The sequence below is a fragment of the Megascapheus bottae genome, chromosome 6, assembly GCF_031878675.1.
Source record: "Megascapheus bottae isolate mThoBot1 chromosome 6, mThoBot2.hap1, whole genome shotgun sequence".
In the NCBI taxonomy this organism is placed as follows: Eukaryota; Metazoa; Chordata; class Mammalia; order Rodentia; family Geomyidae; genus Megascapheus; species Megascapheus bottae.
Window position 1 is genome coordinate 11,484,239 of NC_143514.1, and position 26,057 is coordinate 11,510,295.

Sequence of the window (26,057 nt, forward strand, 5' to 3'; positions counted from 1 at the left end):
TGCTTCATTTGACTCTGTTTAGTTAACTTCCACTTAGTACTCTGTGAAGGGTGTTTTCTCCAGTTTATTTTTATTAAAGAAAGCACCAAGTACATTTAGGCCGAGGAAATGGGTGACCTGCCTACAGACTGATCCTTCTTCGCTTTGATTTTCTCATTAGCTTCAGTCTTTATAGCATAATAGATTATTTCACATTCATTTTCTCTTTCTCCTTAACCCCTTCTCTGCTTCCATCCCTTCATCCATCCATCTCTCTTTCCCTTCCCTCCCCATGCTCTGAATCTGACCACCTTAATGGCAAAATCTGTTGATTTGTTCACAAAAGTATCTCCAGCCCCTAGAACACTCCTAGCCTGTACTACTCACTCAATAAACATGTCTTGAAGGAGAGAAGATGGTGCTGGCTCTGATTTCATGGAAATAATTCAAAGCTTGGAAAGGGAAATTCTACAAACTTGCCTTGATACAGAACACCCGATTTCCATTCACATTGTATGCTTATGTATATTTTCCAAACTCAAATTCTGTTCTCCTGAGTGGAATGCATGTGTTCGAGAGTGGGCTGCTGTGGACAGGAGGTGGGGGGAAGAACTTTGAGGTAGAATAACGGAAAATGTACAATGGAAGAAATTGGTGCTTGGGGGAGAATGATTTATTTTTATTTCAAGGAGAAAAGAGGAAACCTAAGATTAACCTTTTTCCTCCCAGAAGAAAGGTGGATTTATGTGGATTTGTAAGAGTTAACTAGAGAGAATACAAAAGAGTGGACACACCTTATAGAATTTTCTATGCACTTCAGAATGTAGTATTACTTACTAAATAATTTAAAAGATAGTGAAATTAGACAAAAATGTAGTTTGGACTAACTATATTTAACCTTCAAGAAAATAATGACATGCCTTGTAAAGCAAGCATCTGTTGAGAATGGCCTATATTCATATTTTAAGATGAAATGAAGGTTTGTTGGGATTGCTCCAACCACACGAGCATAGGAGAAAAAAATAGCTTACGTCTAAATTTTTTGTAGAATTTCCCAACTGAGCAAGAAAAAAAAATTAAAAGAAAAATCCGTTTTTTGGCTTGCAAATATCTTTTCCTTTTTCTTTATAAAAAAAATCTTGATATCTCACTGTGGCCTAATGGCCATTCATTTGTCTGTGTTCTTATTGTGTTTGCTTTATTTAATACTTCACAACTCTTTTGTGAGGTTGGGGAAATTATCAACTTTAGTTACCTCCATTATATTCTGTAAGATATTTTATATTAAGACATTAAGCAGACACATTGAAGAAAATCATGACAGATCTCACATTGTTCATCAATTAGATTCTTCCTAAAACATAAAGGAAGTTACTGATTTCAAAGTCTGTGGATGTCATCTTTTACATTTTCAAAGAGATAATTTGTTGACAAGCCTGTCACTTCCATGTCCCTGTAAATGGATGTATCTTTGGGAGAAACTTGATCAAGTTCATTTACAGATGAATCTGCCATGACTGGTCACAGAAGAAAGGAAGTTGTTTAAAAATATGCAGGAGAGGGTCACCATGGAAACCCGTCCTTGTGAGGTCCCTCTAAGGAGCTGTAGGTCTTTTGCAGTCGCCATGGCAACCCTGGTAGAAACCTGAATGTTGCAATTTTGCCTGGTTGTTTACCATGGCAACTCAGACAGGGCTACTTTGGAGTCAACCGTGGGGCCATTTCTATGGAGATCTTCTGGAGCCACCATCAGAGACTCTTCCATCAAATTCACCTTTGGGTGGGATGCTATGTGCAAAGCTAGAATTACATCTCTTAGTGAACTAACTGGTCAGTGAAATGAGATTCGCCCAAGAAGGGCAAAGTTCAGGAGGGTGATAACTACTGGGTAGAAAGATAGCAGTGAAGCAGCATTCCAGCGGTTGTGGTGAATTGGTGAATCTACCTGTAGGTATATTCATAGTAGGTTCGGTGGCATGCAAACACGAGGCCCCTTGTATTGCTTGTAACTCTGTAAGGGACATAAGTCAGCAAGATTTCACTAACACTACTTCCATCCATGACATAGATGTGTCCACCAAGATTAGATATTTTCTTATGACATCAAATGATACTTAATAGTGAATATTTTGCTTTCTATCTGGGTAGTTATAAAGTGACTGCTTCTTAGAGTTTGTGGTTTGTAGGTCTAAACTCTGGCAAGAAATGATTGGCTTCAAAATAACCCATTCCCAGTGTAGTCAGTCCAGCTGTTTTATTTGAAGAATTGTTTTCTAGGCTTGCAGTTAGATTGGAAACAAATACAAACTCATCTGCTTATTAACTCTGTGATCTGGGATAAATTTACTAACTTCTTTTAAACTCTTTATTACCATATTAAATTTGGGAAAATTATTAGTGTCCTAATAGAATTGCATAAGGATTAAATAACACGATGTTGGTCAATTGTTTGGATTATTGTTAAATATTCAGTGGTTAGCTGCTGTTTTTTGATGGATATTTTTATGTTATTTTGAGTTAGATCTTGTGAAATAACTAAGACATTGTTCATTGAAGAGTGGGGGAAATATGAAGAGTAGTTTTTATTAAAATCAGTGCAAAGTCAGCTGCCAGTGGCTTACTTCTGTAATCCTAGCTACTCAATAAACAGATCTAAAGATTGCAGTTCAAAGCCAGCCTCAGCAAGAAAGATGATGAAGTGCTTCTGTCCATTAACTACCAAAAGACAGAATGGTGGCTTAAGTGATAGAGGGCCAACCTTGAGTGAATAAAACTAAGGGACAGCACTCAGGCCCCAAGTTCAGGCCCCAGTACCAGCACATACACACACTTACATATACACACAAAATCAGTTCAAGTTGATAAAACATGGGAGAGGAGGAGCGTTATAGGGAACAGGTGTCTTTGTCATGTCAGGGAATGAAGCTTTTTCAACCTTGATGTGGATCCTGTGAGACTCTGTCCTGAAGAAGTGAGGGTTGAATCAGAGAGAGAAGTAGATGGAAAATAAATCCTTGTCACTTAGCAGAAGAGAGACAGTGATTCTACTGATATTTCCAGCTTGTAAAGCAGACAGATGTTTGTGAGAACTTGGGTGGTTTTGAAGTTTGGCAGTAAGGAGTTTTGGTTTGGTTTGATTTGGTTTGGGGAGTGGGAACAGACCAAGGATTTGAACTCAGGGTGCTGCCCCCGAGCTTTCTTGCTCAAGACTTAGTGCTCTAACACCTATATCACAGCTCCACTTATAGCCTATTGAAGATTAATTAGAGCTAGGAGTCACATATTTTCCTGCCCTGGCCTGGCTTTCAACCTTGATCCTCAGATCTCAACTAGGATTACAGGCATGAGCCACCAGCACCCAAGTAACTTTTTAGTTAGAGCTTACATTTGACAAATGTTTATTTACCTCATCACTTTAGCTGTAAGTAAATAAGATTTATCAGGGTGGTGCCAAATAATGCTTCCTACCTATTTTCTTTTCCTTTTTCTTTCTTTTTTTGAATGGGTGATTTATAGTTTTCCATTCATAGCAACTTTCAACTATAAATGAATATGAGTACATTTGACATTTAACAATATGTGCATAGACACTGAGATTTGGATCTAGATATCATGCCATGGCTGTTTAACAGTATATTTATATGAACAAAAAGTACATTTCCATAAGATGGTCAAAATGTGGATTTACATGCAGCCACAGTAGATGTGAACAGATACTAAGTTTATCCAGGCTGGTCCTTGCTCTATATGCCATGCTAATTTTGAACTAGTATTTTCTCTCCTCCTCAAATGGATGCTTATTAGTTTTCCAGTAATCTTGGTAGTATACTCAAGGCTGCGTTGAGAAGGAAGAGTACCTTTCCTTTAATTACAGGAAACTTTATAGAAGAGATAATATGGAGCATTGATTATTGTGTGGGGCAGACATTCCATCTTCTTTTTAGATATTTGCTGGGTCACCTCTCCCCTGACCTTCTTACAAGCTATAGATTTTCTTCTATATATCGCATCTCTTAAGGTGATCTAGTTTCCTCTTTTCTGTCCACTTGCATCTATTTGTGTATCTCAATATGCAGCTATGCCCAGGTAAAGATACACATGCTCTCAAATAGTAGCTAAGACTGTGAAAGGAGATGAGCCTTTTATAAAATTTTTTAAATTGTGTATTTCCTCTGTCTACTTATAGTGAGCTTCATTAAACCTTTCCTCTTGTCTTATGATCAAGATTGTGAAGAGTCCTGATTAAAACCAGTCAACTAGGGTGTCTAACCATAGCCATGACACACCCTCTGGTAAAGATATTTGAGAAACACGTGGGCTCCTCAATGACAAGAAGGAAATGGATGAAGGTATCTAGGTAAAACAAAAGAACACGAATAAATCTGTGCCATCCCTCCGTAACCCCATGACGCATGCATAGCACAGCGTAAGAGCCCAGTGGTTGAGATACTATCAGTAGAGTGGGATTTGGGATGCTGTCAAGGCCTTCAGCAGAATTTTTCTGGAATTAGCACCAGAAGCCTCAAGTCCTTCATCTACTCTGTTGTCTCCCTACCCTGTCCTTCCTGGCTTCATAGGTTTGACTAAGTGAGGGGGGAAAAATAATCTATGTGCTCTTATTTGTATAATCTTGTAAAAGGTCATTTAAAAATATATTTACCTAAAAATTGCCAAAAAAAATCAAGTAAAGAAACAAAATACTGTCTCTTCTCTCTGGTTGGATCTAGGATTTTTCCACACAGGCTTTTCTCCTTCATTCTTTAATGTTGTGCCTGCCCTATTATGACCAAGTAGAACAGTTCTTGAAAAGGATTTGAAGGTAAATTCTATGACAAGATTTTGTGTGAATTCACTCAGGACATTGTGAGGCATCCACTTCTTACCTTTGTAGTTTGAGACAAGTTATGTGCATTCTTTAATGCTTTTCTCAGCTGTAGGACATGGCAGCATATAAAACCAACATATAAAAGCACTAAGACTAATGAGTAACCAAGGTTATATTTCAAGTTTGTTTTTTTTTTTTGCCAGTCCTGGGGCTTGAACTCAGAGCCTGAGCACTGTCCTTGGGCTTTCTCAAGGCTAGCACTCTACTACTTGAGCCACAGCACCACTTCCGGCTTCATGCATGCTAGACAAGTATTCTACCACTAGCCCACATTTCTGGCCCTCAAATATTTATATGAGCAATATTAGAAGGACTTTCTTTGGAGTGTATGTTGGGCATTTCACCAAAGTTTGGAAAGTAATAGCTGTGTCAGTTCTTTATGTCTCCATATTGTTTAGGAAAGGAAATGGTGCCAGGGGTGGAAGCTCATACTTGTAACTCAAGCTACTCAGGAACTGAGATCTGAGGATTATGGTTGTAAGCCATCATGGGCAGGAAAGTCCATGAGACTCTTACCTCCACTTAATCACCCAAAAGTTAGAAATAGAGGTTTGGCTCAAGTAAATAGAACATCATTATTGAATGAAATTCTAAGAGACACTATTAAGTCTTGAGTTTAAGCCTTAGTACCTGAATGTGCTCATATGCACACACACATACAGATAGGCAGACAGACAGACCTACTGAAGGGAGAGAAGGAGGGAGGAAAGAAGGAAACAAAGACAAGGAGAAGAAAGAGAGGAACATAGCTTTATTTTATTTGAATTTCGTACCGATCTCCCCATTTGACTAATAGATATTTTCAATGTACCTAATATATATAGATTATAACAATGTTGTAAAATTATTTAAAGCAAGTTGTCCTTGTCCTTGGTAATCAATTATCAGTGTAGATGAAGATTGAAAGACTTTTAAGATAGGAAAAACAACAACAATCACAACCACCTCAACTGAATCAATTAGTTATACTTTTCTTTGTCCAAGAAAAGCCTCCTTGTAGCTCCGGCTGTTCTTGAACTTTCAGTTCCCCTGTGCCATAAATCTAATTATGCCAAGCTCCAGTCACCCTGGGTATGAGGCCCCTATGGGCTGGGTTTTCTTTTCCTCTCAGCTGCACCGACATAGTTTCCTCCTGTGAGTATCTCCAGCTTCCTCACGTCTTGGGCTAACACCCAGTCCCACGTTGTCTTCCATCCACTGTGCTGTACCTACCGGATTGTTGGAAGCCTGGTTCGAATGCATATCCATTTGACATGTGTGCCTATAGACTTTTCTTGTCTTATGCTTATTTTCTCTTTATACCATTCACCTAAATCAATATGAAACAGAGATGAAGCATTTTCAAATCATCTCAAAAACAACACCTTTTCCCCCAATGTGTTTGTAACAAAAAACATTAAACTTACTTCTTGAGGGTCAGAGTATTCACAGACACCAGTATGTCCTTTTGAACACAGCCTGGGTGATGGTTGGCACCCAGTCCTGAATTGTTACCCAGAAAACCATTCAAGAATTATTTGAGAAGGAAGTGAAAAATTGTACTCCTTCCAAAACTTTACTAATGAAACGTGCTCAGAGAAATAGCTGACTATTAAGGTTTATTCATCCGAAAAACAAATGAGCATATAAATATACAGCCTTGAATGAGTGGGGGCAGAAAGAAATTTGTTGACAAGGATTGGAGAAAGAGTGGAAGGGTGGTGACATTAATGTAGGTAATTTTCTAAGGCAAGATTATACATTCTGTTTCATTTTCTAGAGATGTGATTTTTTTTCTTCATTGCTACAGAAAAAGTTAACAGATGGATAAAGTAAATGGAATTGTTTAAAATTCCAGTCATACTTTTCTCAAGATTAAAAAAAAAAATCTACTTCTGGTGTCCTTTGGATTTGTGGTTTGTTTTGTGGCATTCTCCTACAGGGAGAATGATACATTTAAGCAGTTGTCTGCATACAAACTCAAAATAGATTCCATTGCTTTTTAATTTAAACATTTTGTTCATAAGAAATGTGTCCTGAGGGTCTGTCTTACATATTCCTTTTACTCCTGTTTGGACACTTGATAAATATTTGATTATGCTTAGAGCAGTAACACACTGAGAGCTAGAAGCCTGGACAAATTCACTTTACTTAACTTGGGATCCTAATCGGTCATTACTGATTCTTTACCTATTAATATACATAAATAATGCTTATTTTAAAGAAAGCTGTTGACAAAGAACTTACATGTTTTACATACAATTTGTTACTGAAAACTTTGCTAAGTTAAAGAATGAATTTGTGGAAGGTTAGATAATGTTTAATAGTGTCCTAACATATATTATTTAAAGTATAAGTAAATGAAATAGTACATCAAAAAGAAAAATATTGGCTGGGTGATGGTGATTCACAACGGTAATCCTAGCTACTCAAAGGGGTCTGAGATCTGAGAATTGTGGTTAAAAGTCAGCCTGAACAGGAAAGTCTATGAGACTCTAATCTCTAGATAACCACTAGAAAACCAGAAGTGATGCTGTAGCTCAAAGTGGTAGAACACTAGCCTGGAGTAATAAAGCTGAGAGAAAGCACCCAGATCATGAGTTCAAGCCCCATTACTGACAAAAGAAAAGATAAAAACATTTCCATAAAGCCAGGTGCGGTGGCTCTAATCCTAGCTACTCAGGAGGCTGAGATCTGAAGACTGAGATTCAAACCCAGTCCAGACACTAAAGAATGTGAGACTCCTATCTCCAGTTAACCAGTAGAAAATGGGAAGTGGGGCTGTGGCTCAGAGTTAGGGCCATATGAGCTGAAGAGCTAAGGGACAGCACCCAGGCTTAGAGTTCAAGCCCCATGACCCAGAACAAAAAAAATATTTCCATAAAGAATAAAGCCAGGCTAGAATTTGTGCTGCCTGTCCATCAGCTATACACATGGGCAGCTGGGCTAGGAAGATGGAGAGTTCAATGACAACTTGGGTTACACAGGAAGGCCATGCCTGGAACAAAGGAAAATAAAGCCAGTGTTTTATTTGTTTGTTTTTTGGTTAGTTGGTTTTTTTCCCTAAAACAGTGTAAATCATTACATTAAGTGCATTTTTGATTTATTCTATATTTCTAGGATTTGGCTTAAGATTTTTTTTTCTTACTGACTCTTCTCTTCATTGAATCTTCTTGTGTGTTTGTTATCTGTCTGAGAGGCAGATTCCCATCACTCTTCCTCTGTCTACTCACCTGGTCATTGTCTGTGGCTCTAACCCCAGACATGGCACATGTCCTCTCCCCTCTGTAAGTGGTCATGCCCCTCCCTCTACGTGGGCTACACACTGGACCCACCCCTACATGACAGCCTCTATGCTTTCCTGCTCCAGTTTTCTTTCCCCATGCCAGCCTCCCCCAGCCCCACGCAGTTCCCTCTTCTCCCCTTCCTGCATGACAGCTTCTTCTGCTACAGCCACATCAGCCCTTCCTGTCTCCTCTGGTTCAAGGCCAGGACCACCATTTTGTCTTTTCTTTCCTCTACCAGCATGGACACCATTTTTTTTCTTTTGCCAGTTGTGGAGCCTGAGCTCAAGATGGACTTTTCTCAAGGCTAGAACTCTATCACTTGAGCCACAGCACCACTTCCAGCTTTTTTTTAATGTATGTGGTACCAAGGAGTTGGACCTGGACCCGGGTCTTCATGCATGCTAGGCAAGCACTCTACCAACTATGCCAAACTCCCGGCCCCTGGACACTCCATGGAGGAGCTTCAGCACGGGACTGAATTGTTCAAAAAGGGAAGGGAAAGGGAAGAGCTGAGTTTACTTTCCAAACAGTTACAGTATTTCCTGCATAAAAACCTGGATCTCATGTCCAGATGCCATTGAGATGGGAAAAAGTCATGATGTCATGTACCAAGGGACAGTCGTAGTGATTTTGAGAAGAACGATGAAATGTTCTGCTCAGTGAAATGGCTAGTTTTAACTATAGCCTAGCCTTTTTCCCTGAAGATTTATAAGTACCTTTATTTGCTTACCCCTGGTGGGTATGTTTATAGAACAAAAGGATGAAATTATTTGAAGGCAATTGACAACTCTATGTTACTAAAATCAAAACAAAAAATGATTTTGAGTTTTGAGCCCCCTCCAAATTCTGAATTAATTAGAAATTAGAGTTTGTCCTGCTGGAATGATTCCATAGAATTGACTCTCTGTTTTCTCTTTCTTTAAAGAGGGTAGTGTTGTTGCTTTTTAATTAATGAAGTTGAACGAGGCAGAAGAAGGTTTATGAATCTGATAGCACTGGGCACAATGATGCTTCAAAAAGATCTCCCAAGAGAATTATTGTATGGACCTGTATTTTTGCCAGATCAGCAACTTATAGATGACAGTATCAGCTAATATTTTTATAAGCAATTACTATGTGCCAGGCAGAGGCTGAATCTATGTGTATCACCTCATTTACATCTCACAAAATATAATGATGTGCGAACACTGTTATTTTTAATTTACAAATGTGAAAATTGAGGCCCTGAGAGATAGCTAATGTTGTCAACTTGGTAATTGTAGGAATTCTCCAAGCAGGACTCTAGAAATCATGCAGTTAACTATATTACAAAACTTTTAAAGTGTTTTACAGCAACAGTTATGCATAGACTGTCGATCCTTTATCCATGGGGAAAACCCCTGGTCTATCATCTGAGTTGATACCTAACTCCAGAAGGGCTGACTATCCACATGCTTCCCATAGCTAACACCAATCATTTCATTATGGCATGTATGATAAATTCCAGTTGACATTCTGCAGTAGAATATTAATTGTGACTTGAAATCTCCTGTCACAATTGATTTCTTCTTTCTTTTCTTAGCTGCACTGGATTTTGAAATCAGGGCTTTGCACTTGCTCTGCCTCTGGCCCTTTTTGTCCTTTTTGAGGTAATATATTGGGATTGAGCTGACCTGGACTGTGATTTCATATTTATGCTTCTTATTTGGCTAGGACCAGCTATTGGCCAAGATGGAAGTCTCACAGAATTTTTACCTGGTTGGCCTTCAACCTCACTGCTTCTGCTCTCCATGTCTGGAGATGTGGTGTGAGCCTCTAGGTACATGACTTGCATTGGCAGTTTTAATGGTATAGTCATCCATTGGTATCTGTTGATGGTATTTTTTTAAAGGTTCACACCATTGCTTTGAAGAGGTTGCTATTAATAGGACTCCAAGACTTGCCTGGAAAGAATGACTTTTCTTATTTCTCGGTATATTTACTGTGATTAACCTTGCAGAAGATTCAGAGAAGAATTCTTTATTTCCTAGAATGCTGCCATTTTGATCATTTGGCTTTTTTGTGTGCTGGCAGTGTAACAAGAAATCATAATTATTTTCAGGCATGTTAATGATGTTGGAGGTGCTTGTTTTGAAGGTGATGTGTCAACTGCATTTGTGGGTGTTTTATGATTCAATTTGTCATTTTTAGAAAATACATTGTGTATGATTGAGCAAGTTTCATTTGGATAACAAAATTGGCAGTGGTTTTTGAGGAGAGAGGTTTCAACTTTTTGAGAAAAGTATGTATTATAATAAAAAAGGTACTACTTAGTAATCACATGCATGCCTGAGCAGTATTGTATAATCAACCATTTAATTTGTTCAGACACATCTTACCTCTCTCATGGATCAGAAAATAATACAGTTTTATTGTTAAGAGCCCTCTTCTCTCTCCCTTGCAATTTAATTAATGCTTGTTAAAAAAAAACAGAGGTAACTGTCAGATTAGAATTGAGTTTTTCAATTTTCCATTGTCTTTTGATAGAGTGGCAATCTAAATCTTTTTATTTAGGTCTGTTCTTTTCAAGAACTTTTCAAAATGATAATTCCCCCAGTTTTTCTAATTGTGAAGAGAAATTTTTAACATTTGAATAAATAGATTGAATGCTTTGAGGGTTTTTATTCCATAGAAGGAAATAGTAGAGAAGCAATCTGAAAAGGAACATGATTATTCTAATATGAGAATAACTAATATCCTCTCACATTATATTTTACTCAAAAGTTGGAGATATATGCCTTTAGGCAATTTAAGATTTGGTACTATTTGCCAATGTAAAGAAAGAAGCCTAAAAACTAGGTGTTTTTTGTTTGTTTTTTTGTTTTTAAAGCCAAGGCCGGGCACCAGTGGCTCATGCCTGTAATCTTAGCTATTCAGGAGACAGATCTGAGGATCACAGTTCAAAGCCAGCCCAGGCACTAAACTTTTGTGAGACTCTTCTCTCCAGTTAACTACCAGAAAACATAAGTGGTGCTATGGCTCAAGGAGTAGAGTGCTAGCTTTGAGCTAAAGATCTTACAGACAGTGCAAAGGCCCTACAACTGACAAACAAAAGCCAAGGTTTTGTTACCAACATTTGATCTTCTTAATGTCCATTTAATTTGCAACTATTCAACTATTTATTTATCGAATCCTCATAAAAATGTTAAAGCACTGGAGTTACTGATAAAAAGATTAACACATAACTGTTTATAACAGATTTTATATTCCAACAGTGGAATTTTTATTAAAAAAATGTCTGGTTCTGAGGTCAAGAAAATAAATAGTGGACTGAGGTGGTAACAGAAAGAACCTATGCGGCTCTAGGATTACCTGAGGACTGTTAGCTAAGCTGAGATAAAGAAAGAGAGGTTAATATCCGTGGCTAGTGCTTAGAATCCCACTAACTCAGGGAAGCTGAAATCTGAAGATCGTGGTTCATGGCCAACCCAAGACAAACCCAAGAGATACTTGTTTGCAATTAACCAGCAAAAAGAAGTAAAGTTGTGGCTCATGTGGTAGAGCACAAAGAGGCTTTAGGGACAACACGTAGGTCCTAAGTGTAAGCTCCGGGACTACAAACAGGCATAATCAAGTACTAGCTAGGAGGTTCTTTAAGTATTTCACTTATTTAAATATTTAATAGCTCAATAATGTTTAAAGGTTATTTGAAATTGGATAGGGAAGGGGGGAAAACAAGATGAGGGGTGAGGGTGGGGGAGAGAAATGGGGACTAAGACATGTGAAAGGGTATCAATGTATGTGAAGTAATGCACCTTCTAGCTGGCGAATATAATGTAACCCTTCTATTAATTACAATAAAAAAAACAAAAAAAAAGATTCATAGTAGTAGAACTTTTTCCAGATTCGGCCATTTTGAGATACATCCTAATTTGTGCGAAGACAGGAAAAGATTTGGAATGGATTTAATAACAGGGAAAGACAGAATAACAACAACAACAACAACAACAAAATATCTTCTATGTTGTTGTTAAATTTCAGTACCTCTGTTTTTTGGTTTTGTTTAGTTTTTGAGGGTTTTGTTGTTGGGCTTGAACTCAGGGCCAGGGTGCTGTCTCTGAGTCTCTTTGTGTTCACACTTTACCACTTGAGCAAGAGCACCACTTTTATTTCTTGAGTGGTTAATTGGAAATAAATAAGTTTCATGGGGATTTTCTGCCTGAACTGGCTTCAAAACACAATCCTCCAATTTCAACCTATGGAGTAGCTAGGATTATAGGCACGAGTCACAGATGCCTAACTCTCTCTCTCTCTTTGTTTCCTCCCCCAGGTTAAAGGGTTTTGTTGCCCAATTATTTTGATCAGTATAGAAATATAACAACTCCTTTTTGCTTTTCGACAATCCAGTGTATTAGTTTTTTTTTAATTTTCTTATAGATTCTGAAATCTTCTCTGCATAGAAAATCTTATCATGTGTGTGTATTGGCAATTTTTTCTTATTTATTCAATAATTATATCTTATTTTTACTTTATCTGTTGCCACCACACTGGCAAAAACTATGATAATATTATTAGCAGTGGAAAGCACTTCTATTATTCCTAATTCTAAGTAAATATTCTCAAGATTTTTCCACTAAAAGTGATGTTTACTATAGATTTTTTTTTCTTTCCTAGAACACATTATTTGACAAATAGTTGCTATATATCAGTGGGTTTTATATTTTGTTAGATGCTTTTATCCATCAACTCAGACATTTTTCTTTTTCTAATTGTCTTACTCTGGAGATTTATCATGAGGCAATTTCTCCTTTTAGCTATTGATAGATCCCTTGTATAAAACCAACCTGGCTATTGGCAGATTTGGATTGGTCACTATTTATTTTTTTGCCAGTCCTGGAATTTGAACTCAGGGTCTGGGCACTCTCCTTGGACACTTTTGCTCAAGGCTAGTGCTCTGCCCCTTGAGCAGTAAATAGTACCATTTCTGGCTTTTTCTGTGTATGTGGTACTGAGGAATCAAACCCAGGGCTTTGCATGCGAGGTGAGCACTCCACCACTAGGCTATACTCCTGGTCCTGGTCAATTCATTTTAAAGGGCATTTTACTTTATAATACTGATTTATATTTGCTTGTACCAAAAAGGTCAATTTTCAGATCAAGGTAGTGTTATCATCACACATTTCTAGACAGAAGATAAATTTGTGTGAGATTGCCATTTTATGTTAATAAAGAAATAGCTCTTCCCTTACCATATCTGGAGTACCTCTGTTAAGACTTTAGGGGAACAATAGAACTAGGGGGCCAAAGGTGGAGTCTGCTTCAAGTGGTGAAGCACCTCCCCAGTGCAAAGCCCTCCCTGAGTTCAAATCCGAAGATGGCCAAATAAATAAAATAAGTTACTGGAAAATTATTTGGGAATCTGTCTTGATAGTGGAAAGATTCTAATTTTTTCCCTATTTGTACATCCTTACTATTGTCCTTGTGAATAAAGACATAAAGACATGTAGCCTGGCTTGGTATTCTTTCCTAGGGGGGACTTCTAAATTTCTCCCTAAGATTACTTCTTAGCATTAATATATGCAAACAAATTCAACTATCAATCTGGCAGCTGTTCCTAGAGAAATGGTAGAGAAGCCCTGTCTCTACTTTGATAAAATGGCTGGTGATCAGGATAGGCAAGTACTCTAGAGTGCTCATAACAAAGAATATAAATAATTAAATACACATTTGATCAGTCAGTTGGGTTACTTTCTAGATTTTAAGGAAGTTGGAGATATACACCAGTAAATCTCAAGAGACCCATCTGATGCCAGTGTAAACTCAAAAGTTTCCTTAAGATCTCCAGTTTAAACTTTCATGTTACTGCTACCATTTTCGAATCTACTTACATTAGTATTTCTTTCTGATCTCTATGACATAGTTACAAGGTTTTGCCATGTTTATCCTTGGCTTTAGTAGTCTTCCAGGTCTCCCATGGGTGTTTTCTAGGTATAGGAATCCCAATTTAAGAAGCACATGAAAGCCTGTCATATTAGTCTCTTCTGGAACTATATCAGAATTGGGAGAATTTTTTTTTGGTGTTAAATAAAGATTTGCCTCTGTAACAGAAGTGTTTCTGAATGAGAAATGGAAACATTGGACAAGGGGGCCTTGTGACTCATGTGATATTTAGTATGTAGTAAGTGCCACTTAGATGTTGGATAAAAACTGATTTCTAATTAAAGGGGAAAATAAAAGCTTACAGTCATTTGGCAGAATAATGGGATCTTCCTCCTTTTACTTTTCTTACCTTGCCAGATAAGATTTTTGACTTACTAGGAATTGCATGCCAAAATGTTTTCAGATTTGAGGAAGATGAGTTCATTTGTATATTTTTCTAAGGGTTTGCGATGTTGAGTGCTGCAGCAATTATTAATTATTGCTAATGGCACCTGTAATTCTAGCTACTCATGCAGCTGAAATTTGAAGATCATAGTTCAAAGCCAGTCCAGAGAGGAAAGTCCTTGAGACTCTTATTTCCAATTAACTGTCAAAGTGCCAGAAGTGGAGCTGTTTTTCAAAGAGTAGAGTACTAACCTTGAGCAAAACAGCTCAAGGATAATGCAAGACCCTGAATTCAAGCCCCAGGTCTGGCAAAAAAAGTACTGTTAAAAATAATATAATATAGAGTAGGAGAGACACTGGAACTCATAGGCACAGGCAAAAATTTCTTGAACAGAGTCCCAACAGGGACCCCAACAGGGTCATAACAGACTGGAGAGAAGCTCCACAATGGGACTACCTAAAAATGAAAGTTTCTGCACAGAGCCATAGCTACTAAAGTAGAAAGACAGCCAACCAACTTGCTTAATATCCAGTGTCTATAGGGAACTCAAGAAACTAATCCCTGCCAAACCCAACAAACCAATCACTAAATGGGTAAGGGAACTAAAGAAAGACTTATCAAAATAGAGGTTAAAAATGACAGAAAAGCATATGAGAAAATGCTTATCATCCATAGTCATAAAGGAAATGCAAATAAAAACAACCCTAAGATACCACCTTACCCCTCAGATGGTCAATATTCTGAACTCAGACAACAATAAATGCTGGCAGGGTTGTGGAGAAAGAGGAACCCTATTGTACTGCTGGTGGGAATGTAAACTAGTTCAGCCACTCTGGAAGGCAGTTTGGAGGTTTCTCAAAAAACTAAAGATAGACCTTCCCTACTACCCAAACATACCACTCCTGGACATCTACCCTGAGCATCATAACCCAGGATTTGATAAGGACACCTGCCCAGCCATGCTCATCACTGAATTATTCACAATATCCAAGCAATGGAAACAACCTAGATGCCCTACTGCAGATGAATGGATACAAAAACTGTGGTACATATTTACAGTGGAATTCTACATAGCCACCAGATAAAATAATGGCATTTGCTGGGAAATGGATGAAACTAGAGTGGATCATATTGAGTGAGATAAATCAAGACCAAAGGAACAAAAGGCACATAGTCTCCTTGATATGTGGATATTAGATCCAAACAGTACAAGAGCAATGACTCAATATTCAAATACCCAAGGTTATTGACACGGTCTACATAGACATAATATCTATGATGGGATATATATATACTCTATAAACATAATGTTACATTATGTAGATCATATGTATCTATGACACACACTCAGTAATTTTAATTATGTTCTAAAATGTATGTGCCAGTGATTGCTTATAGAGATTCCCTTCTTGAATACTTATTTGTTAAGCATGGCATTTGAAATATGATATGAAAATCGGTGTTAATAAAATCTTTCAATAAAATATAATAATAATATAATGGCATATGGTTTATGAAAATAATCTCATGAGGCCATGGGAACAGAAAGTAGACTTTGATTTCTACAAATAATTATCTCTTTAAATTTATGCTTTCTTTCCCCTGTCAGGAAAATAATTTTTAATAATTTTAAATAATCATTTGAAAGGTTCATCCTACTATTTTAAAAATAAGAACAAAGGAAAAATTCTGTCTTTTTTATTTTAGGGGAGTTGTTACTTTGGCTCTGTCTGTTCAAGAAACAACACATCATTAGATTTGTTTTTGGATCTCATACATTATCTGTCAAGACTTTACCCATAACAGATGGGAATAAATAGTAGCTAAGTGAAGAATAAAGTCTATTACCTTTTCTTTCTTTCTGTGGTCATGGGGCTTGAACTGTGGGCCTGGGCGTTGTCCCTGAGCTCTTCAGCTCAAGGCTACTGCTCCACCCCTTGAGACATAGCACCACTTCCAATTTATTACCTTTTTGTACATACATTCCACTTGGTTTTCTTGAAAATATGAGCTGTTCCTGAGATTGTAAATGAAGGCACTTTGGAAGTTTCAAAGTGTAATTGGCCTCCCAGACCGGAGTATAATGATGTGGTTTTTAACTGAATAAGTTTACAGTTTATGTAATGGTATGTCCCACCTGACATGACAGGACAATTTAGGACCATAAGAGCCTGTAAGCCTCTTTGTTCTACCCCCCCACCCCTGTCCCTCCAATTGACTTCAACCATACAGACCTTTGTCCCATACTCACATCTAGCCTCTTAGCACATTCTCTTCCTTCTGGCCATTTAGTCTTAGTATCTCTTGGTATCTCAAATCTGATTTTAATTCTGCCTCCCAGTCCTTTTTCTGAAACTCCTCAGAGTCTCCACCTCTGTTTCAAGATCCAGATATCCTCAGGAAAGCTTTCTTTTGATGGTGTCAGCAATCTTCCTGTCTATCCCCAACCTTCTCATTCCCCAGCTCATACTTGGAGGTACCTGTTGTCTTTCAGAAACTCCACCTTGTGTTTTCTTTAACCAGTTGCTCCTTATTAGCATGAGTTCACAAGAGGAAAGCCTACTTCTTCTCTCCCCATTGTAGTTTCTAACATAAGCTATATGAACGCTGAGGGGTGAACCAATATCTAAGAGCAAGCCAGACCCTCAGTATTCATTCTTTCTTTCCTTTTTTTCTTCTGTGCTGTCGGTGGATCTTGAACTCAGGCCTCATGCTCTTGCTTGGCTCTTTTATTCAAGATTGATACTGTACTGCTTAAGCCACACCTCCACTGCTAGCTTTTTGCTGTTTAATTGGCGAGATGAGGCCCTCAATATGTCTGAGTAGGCTGGCTGTGATCTGCAGCCCTCAGATCTTAGTCTCCTGAATAGCTAGGATTACAGGCATGAAGGTTTGCTGCTTACATTTTTCTAGATTTCTCTTTGTAAACTCTTGCACTTCCTTTTGGACTGTGTATCTTTGATCACTCTTCTCATGCTTCTCTGACCTATTCCTCCAGAGCCTTCCTGCTGTCTTTCACTGGGCTACAACCATGGTAGGTCTCCTTCCTCCAGAGCAGCCAGCCAGAGATGTGTTCACCTTTCGGGCCATGCCCTCTCCCTGCTACACCCTCTCCCTGCCACACCCTGCAGTGCAGCAACAACTACTATAGATCATTATCATATTCAAAGGATGTGTTTTCATTTAGCTCTTTCTGCTGGTCTTTCCTTTGTAGTGTTCCCTACCTTTCTTTCTGCTCAGCTCCCGGTAGTCCTGGATAGGGATAGATAATATCATGTGCCCTTAGCCCAAATTCTGGGAAAATCTGGAATTTCTGTCTCATCTTCATTACTAAGTCAGCCATTGCTGGTGCAGATGAAGCACTGGATAAACATATGTGAGAATATGAATGTATAAAATATGTATTGATATGTTAGACATGTTGACTAGATTTCCTGCTCAGCGTTTCTGTGGCAAAGTGTGCAGATATAATACCAAACCACTTTGTACTAGATTGTAAAATAGCAGCCAGGCATTGAGACACACGTCTGCCTTTACTACCAGCTGAGTAATTATTCAGTGACACTCCTGGGCTTATAGCTTGAGCTACATTGTCTTTTCTTTTTTGTGTGTATTGGTGCTGGGGATTGAAGCTCAGGACTAGGGCACTGTCCTTAGCTTTTTCATTCAAGACTTTGTGTTCTTCTACTTGAGTTACAGTTCCCCTTCTGGCTTTTTCCTGGGTAACTGGAAACAAGAGTTTCATGGACTTTCCTGCCTGAACTGGCTTTGAACTGATCATCACATCTCCTCCTCCTGAGTAGCCAGGATTGCTACTGGAGCCAGCCACATTTTTTGATGGATGTTTCATGTTAGTTTGTTGAACTTTTGGTTAAATATAAAACCAAGACCTAGGATTGGGAAACTAAAGTGAACAAAACCATATCTCTTGATATAAATATGTATCAGCAAACTGATAGTAATGTTGGCCCTGCTAGTAGACTATGTTTTGAAGTAATGTGTTTGATTAAAGTGAAATGAAAGCTCAGTCCTAAGAACCTGAGGCAAGATCCCAGTGCTCAGGTGGTAGACCGTAAAACTCTGTTCCACAGCCCTGCTCTGCTGGAATCAGTGGACATTTTACTTTAGTACTCACAAAACAGGCAAATGCAGATGATTCTGATAAGAGCAATGACCACAGGAATTCTTCTTAAGCCATCACATATTGTGGACTATATAAATTCAATGAGTTCATCTGAAGGCAAAGCAATACAAAATAATCTCTCTCTCTCTCTCTCTCTCTCTCTCTCTCTCTCTCTCTCTCTCTCTCTCTCTCTCTCTCTCTCTCTCTCTCTCTCTCTCTCTCTCTCTCTCTCTCTCTCTCTCTCTCTCTCTCTCTCTCTCTCTCTCTCTCTCTCTCTCTCTCTTTGTGACCCACTTCAGCTCACAGAAGAGATTGGAAGACTTGAAGATAAAGTGGAATGTGCAAACAATGCCTTGAAAGCTGACTGGGAAAGATGGAAGCAAAACATGCAGAACGATATTAAGTCTGCATTCACAGACATGGCGGAGGAGAACATCCGCTACTATGAACAGGTAATGGTGGCTTTCCAAAGCTGCTGGCCCCCTGTTCTGAGTGGAAAGAGCCCAGTAAGGAACTAAATCACATCCATAGGTCCATAGGCCTCTGTGGTACTTGGGTCCAATGGAGTGGTCAGGTGCCATTTTGTTTTGCTCAATATTCCCCCCAGTTTCTTAGTTTTGGGATTATTTGAAACACTTGATAATGCTTCACTTTTCCGCCTCTTTTCAGTTACAAAGTCTGTAAAGGGAGAAAAGGAATGGAGGTTGCAGTAAGTAAAAAATGAGTCCAGGGTCTGTACTTGAACTGGCATCCTTAGCTTTCAGAGCCCTGTACAGGTGGCTCATGCTTGTAATCCTGGCTACTCAGGAGGCTGACATCTGAGCATAATCATTGAAAGCCAGCCCAGTCAGGAAAGCAGATGAGATTCTTACCTCCAGTGAACCATCAAAACTTCAGAAGTGAAGCTGTGGCTCAAGTGGTAGAGTAGTATACTTGAATGAAAAAACTCAGGGATATCACCCAGATCCTGAGTTCAAGCCCCAGTACTGGCACCCATACACACACAAAGAAGCTACAAAAGCAAACAGTGGGACCGGGAGTTTGGCCTAGTGGTAGAGTGCTTGCCTAGCATGCACCAAGATCTGGGTTCGATACCTCAGTACCACATACATAGCAAAAAGCCAGAAGTGGTGCCGAGGCTCAAGTGGTAGAGCTCTAGCCTTGAGAAAGTTCAAGGACAGTGCTCAGGCCCTGAGCTTAAGCCCAGACTGGCAAAAAAAAAAAAAAAAAAAAAAAAGCAAACAGCAACAACAAAAGAAGGGTAACTATTATTCAGTTAGGGAAAGAATAACAATTTTGGAGAAGTAGGGTCAGAAATGAGCCTAAACTTCATTATCCTTTTCTTTTCCTTTTCTTCTCATTTTTCCAGTCCTGGGGCTTGAACTTGGGGCCTGAGTACTGTCTTTGGACATTTTTCGATCAAGGCTAGTGCTCTGCCACTGAGCACCACTTCTGGCTTTTTATGTGTAGGTAGTACACATAATTGAACCCAGGGCTTCATGCATACTAGATGAGCACTCTACCACTAGGCCACATTTCTGGCCCCATTTTTCTTTTTAAGTCATCATTTTGTTTTCAATTTCACAACTAGCCCTTCTTCAAAGGGCTATTTTCTCAAATGAAGAATGTTATACTGTCATTTTTCTCTCTCCAGTCTATATTGTAAAAAATATGCATCTTTAACTTTGTCTCCAGTGAAATTAACAATATATGATATATTTAAGAAATTTGCATTTTAAAGTTCACAGTTCATATTAAAGATATGTTTTTTAAAAAGAAATTTTGTTATTATAGAATTAATATAAAAAGGAGTTATAGTTACATGAATGATATACTGAGTAGTGAATACAATTCTTTTTGAACCATATCTCCCCTTCCCTTGTGCTCTCCCAGTTTCCCCTCCACCCCACCTCCTGCCCCCATCCACAAGAGGTACAGTTCATTTTACTCGGTGTCTAGTGAGAAGCAACCACTGTTGCTCCTTACACTCACAAATACAAACAAACTGACAAACAAGACAAAAGGAAAATAAAATCACTACACACACACACACACACACACACACACACACACACACACACACACACACTGGCACACTGGGACATGATAAATTATATGGAACTCTAGGTATTCACACACTAAAGCCAAATGAATATAGGTATAGGATGATTAATAAAGGCTCAATAACTATCTGCATATGATCATATAAAATAATATTCTATGAAATGAATGATCAGAAGTTATCATAAGAAGATATCAGACAAACATATGAGAATAATGCTGGGTAGGATTGACACACCTGGAATCCCAACTGTTTCAGGGGTGAAGACAACCGGATTGCAGTTAGATGCAAGTGTGACAGATACAATTAGCTATCGGAAAAACAGACTATTAGCAAAAAGACTGAGGGTATGGCTCAGGGAGTAAAGTACCTGACTGGCAAGCTCTAAGTATAGAATTCATACCCCCACTGTCTCCCCATCCCTGACACACACACAGATTTAAATAAAGAAAGAAAGACTAGAGGGGCATAGGGAACACATGGATGAGAGCACAGAATGAAAGCCCATGTTTGAAAGACTGAGTCTGCCTTTTGGGGAAAGGAAGAGTAGAGTTGAAGTGATGGATTTCTGGAGACTGCCTCATGCTCTCAACAGGATGAAAGTGCCTTTGAAACACTATCCTAGGGAAGGCCACTAGCTCTCCTGAACTTCCTAGTCCACACGAGCTTCCTGAAATAAATTCCAATAGCGAGACATTCCCATGAATGATTTCAAAGTACAACTCTTTCATTAAGAAAAACACATTGGGGCTTTATCACCACCAAAAGATTTAAATTTATCAGTGTATAGTTATGTTGATTGGAGAGTTATGAGGATGATCACCTGAGATAAATTCATACAAAATGCCTTGGAAATATAAAGTATATAGTATGCTATGCATTATAAAATGTAGGTACATTAAGATATAGAAAATGACAAAAAAATATTTGTGATGAGGTCTGCCAAATTTCTAGATTTGGAAATTTTGCATTCTTAAGAGATGATGATCATAATCATTGCATAAGATGTTTGGGTTTTGTGACTCACCTCTGGCATAAAATGTACTCTGGTCATTTTCATGAATGGAATTAAGTTCACACCAATCATTGCTTCCTTATTTACTCTTGTTATCTCTCCATGCTGTGAATTGTCTTTTCCATGGTACTATCACATTCTCTCTGTCTTCAAAATGGATTACATTTGTCAAAATTAGATGTATGTATAATTGTAATAGACTTCAGATGTGTAAACCTGGAAGAATAATTGTATGTTACTTTTATTAAGTGTGCAATAACTTCAGAAGACTTCCATGGCTCAAGTTATTTGGGGGACTTTTAAGCAAAATCAAGAAGCAAGGGGCATTAACGAACCAGTAATTCTTAACTAGCAAAAAGATTGTCATGTAAGCAAACAGCCTGTTCACTTGGGAATATTTCAGACATACCAATGAAATGCAATGCTTGTTGAATTTACTCACATTCTTAAAAAAATACTTCTATTTTCTTCAGTATTTACACAGATGAATCCCTAAAGGGGATCATCATGAAAGATGAAATGGGATTTAAATATTTGCCTTTGGATTTGTTTGCCTGAAGTGAAATGGTCACTGCTTGCATATCTAAAAATTGAAATATCAAAATGAAAAGAAATCAGATTACTCATCTCAATTATGTAACTATGTGTTCTTCTGGTTATTATCATATTGAAATATTATACTTAGTGATAAGAATTTGTTGGGAGGCACTTTGACTCCTAGTATAAAATAGTCACTGTGAATTGGCAAACCATTATTCTCATTCTGTTCTATGTGACTAATCATGAAGGAGAAGTTTATGAAGTCTGAGAAACAAACAAGAATTACAACACAATAAAGCCCCAAATCCAACTGACCCTGGTGAATAATTTAAAAAATAGCCATGCATTGTTCAGCCATGGGGATCTATTCTGTGGAAGGTGTTTGTAGTTATTTCCCTTGCTCTGCAAACATTCCAGGCTGTACTTCCACAGGCTAAACTTATAGTAACTCCTGCATCACTGGACCATGTTATTTTTGTCCTATCATTGACTGAAGCATTGTTACTATAGCACATGACTGACTGTACAGTGGCACACAAATAGCAAGAGAAAATAAGTCCCTGACAATATGAAAGGGATATTGACGCAATACATGTGGCGTGCTGGATGCAGAGCCTGGGTATGTTCATTGTTTACCTGTAGGCATCAAAGAGTTTGTTGCTGTTGCCATTGTTACTCTTGGTGCTGTTTATGCCAGTGATGTAGGAGAGTCAGAGGAATTGATCTTTGTTAGGTACAGTAAATAATAAGAGCATGCTCGTAGGCAAGATTTACTGCAAGATCATTGAGTTCTCTTAGCTAACCTATATCTAGTGGAAGAGTACAGTTCATTAAGTCTCTCCCTACAGTAGCTCTGCATTTGGCAAGAACTATAAAAGAAAATAGAAACCTTTGAGAAGACGGGCAGAGAGAAGGAAGGAGGCTATCTGCCTAGTCCAGTCATATTAGACCTGATTGCCTGTACATTCTTGTGTTATGACCTTTGAAATTGTCTTTACTGTCTTTGTTTTCTTTGTCTTTCATACATCAAGGATAGTTTAGTAGTATACAATAACATGAAATTCTCAAGAGTTGGAGAAGTGATGATGAAGGGGAGTTTGTAAAGGGAGTGTTATTGGATCACATCTGTTACATGCAGCATATTTCCTAATATGTACCTGCACGACTACCATTTCTTATTATTCCATGATCCAACACAAACTTTATTAAGAATGAGTTTACAATCACTACCTAAGTAAGATTTGAGATCTAGATTTCCATCAGAGGTTTTGTTCCTTTGAAGCTAAAAAGTCAGAAAAAAAATTGTCTAAAAGACAATAAGAAGAATATCCTCTTACTTCTAACCAGCAAACAGCAACCCTTGTCTTAACCTAGGGGTAAATTCCCTCTCTTCTCAAACTCCATTCAAAAACCCCATTAACCTAGGGGTAAAGTCCCTTTCTCTTCAAACTCTGGGAGGAGAAAACAAAGAAAGAAAGCTATAGCCATTCTCTGTCAAATTTCTTAGAATTTGGTGAATTGGTCGTGACTGCAGCTATGGTTTTTGTGTCAGGAGAAGATGAAAGCCAGGGAGGTGGAGGAGAGGAACACACTTGGAACAGGAAGTATTTCAAGAGGAAGTGAGATTGGGAGAAAAGTGACGAACTTCCTGTAGTACCAGAGCCAAGCCTCTTTGGATTAAAAAAAAAAAAAGATAAGCTATGATAGGATTGGTAAACTGTGATAGGATTGAGGTGGTAAACATATCCATGGGAACTGTGTGATGAACACTGAGAAACAGTAGCTTTATTTCTGCTTCTCACTTAACTTTTCCATCCTCAAAATGCAAGAGAAAGTGGATGAGGCTCAGCCAATGTAAAGGAAATAAAAGGGAAACTAAATGAAGTATATTAGAACAGATGACATGAAAGCTGTTCCTCCCACAAAAAGAAAGCTGTCTATATTCCTTTTCCAGTGTATGGTACAAAAGCTCCTTTTACCAACTCAAAAGTTGGCAGCTGAGGTCCTTCGCTATAACTGACTCCTCCAGGGAGGCTGGCAGATCGCACCCATGCCACATTTCTCGTTTCTTTCTTTCCTGAAAGACGAGAACACTGGACATGGAATGATGGCATTTTTTTTCCCAAAGTCATTAACTTCCCATACAGTCACCTGATCACACAGAGTCACCTGATACTGTTTAACTCCTTCTGAAAAGCAACCTTGGAGAAAGAGAGGTGAACCTGGTAGATTGTCTACCGGCATTTTAAGCCTAATCAATGATAGGTAGTATCTGAATTCTCTTTTAAACTCTTGGGACATGATAGGGCACTTTCCTACTGGTAGCATGATGCCCTGATTCAAACAGTAGTGGTTCCAAAAATTACATATATTAACACATAAAATAAATAAAATCTTGGGACAGAGACATAAGAATTATGAAATAGTACATTAAAAATATTGTTACCTCTTTGGCTGACTGAATTTAACCTTCTTTAAAGATAAAATCTTTTTTAAAAAAAAATCATCAAAACCAAGCTAACTAGAGCAGAAACTCTTTTTATTTTGTATCTCTGGAGATGGAATTTGCTTGGCTGATACTCTTCCACTTGAGCTGTGCCTTCAGCTCTGTATTTTTCTTTTGATATGGAATTCCATGAACTTTTCTTTCCTTGATGGCTTTGAACTGTGATCCTTCGATCTCCACTTACTGAATAGTTTAGGATTGCTGGAGTGGACCTGCTACCCAGCTTGTTTTTATGCCAATTAAATATTTTCTATCTTTTGGCCCTACTGTCTACTGTGTTATTCACTGTAGGGCATTAACTAGAAGCCTGACTGCATAGATTAGGAATTTCAGGCTCTGCCACAGTTTTCTATAGACCACACAATTCATTTTGGTATGGTCTTTATCAAAACGGGATCCGTCAACTTTGTGTGACTTAATGCTATTTACAGCAATCCATTTAGTATCTAGTTCTCTTGTGTTTCTAATAAGGTAATACACATTATTGATTACTGAAAATTAACGTTATGTCTTTTTACAGTCTGTATCATGCTAACAACATTTTAATGTGTAGTCAATTTTGCAATGGAATTAAAAAGTGTACAATTAGTGAACATGAAATGTGTAGAATAAAAATCAAATAGAGGGGCCGACAGTTTGGCCTAGTGCTAGAGTGCTTGCTTACGATGCACAAAGCCCTGGGTTCAATTCCTTGGTACCACATATACAGAAAAAGCCAGAAATGGTGCTGTTGCTCAAGTGGTAGAGTGCTAGCTTTGAGAAATCTCAGAGACAGTGCTCAGTGTCCTAAGTTCAAGCCCCAGCACTGGCAAAAGAGGGAGAGAGAGAGAGAGAGAGAGAGAGAGAGAGAGAGAGAGAGAGAGAGAGAGAGAGAGAGAGAGAGAGAGAGGGAGGGAGGGAAAGAGAGAGAGGGGGGGAATAAAATTTTAATCTTTTAAGTGTGTACTCTTACAGAAGAGAGGCTTAAGCATTGGCCATGGTTTCAAAGAGTATGTTTTTTAATCTTAACCTTTATGAAGGCTATTGTTTACCTATTATGGGTCCACGGGGGTGGGGGTAGTGATTCACAAGTATTTTGGGAGACTAACCACAATAATTACTTAGAAAAATACATGCAGTTTCGAAATGGCTACCAGAAATTTTGGATAAATGAAGAAGCAAGAAGTTCAAGGCAGTCTACATTAAGATTAAATAATGATTTCTATTTGAATTAGGTATTTAAATCACAACTATAACACATTGCTATGCATAATTTTAAAGTTGTTTTATACAAGTATTACATAGCTGTGGAATCTTAAAGATTATTGTTGTTTTGCTGATTTCTGCTCTCTTAGATTTCTGTACTGCAATGACTTAATTATGTATGCAAATAAAGTATAGCTTACATGTAAGTAGATA

The 26,057-nt window shown here is 38.1% G+C and overlaps 1 protein-coding gene across 1 annotated transcript in view; it reads left to right on the forward strand.

The window, feature by feature from the left end:
- Positions 1-26,057, forward strand: part of Snx7 (sorting nexin 7) — a 78,099-nt gene that overhangs the window by 45,135 nt on the left and 6,907 nt on the right. Inside the window, exon 8 of the mRNA XM_090334250.1 lies at positions 18,836-18,988. Coding sequence (XP_090190376.1) covers positions 18,836-18,988 — 153 coding nt within the window. The remainder of the gene's footprint in view (positions 1-18,835; positions 18,989-26,057) is intronic.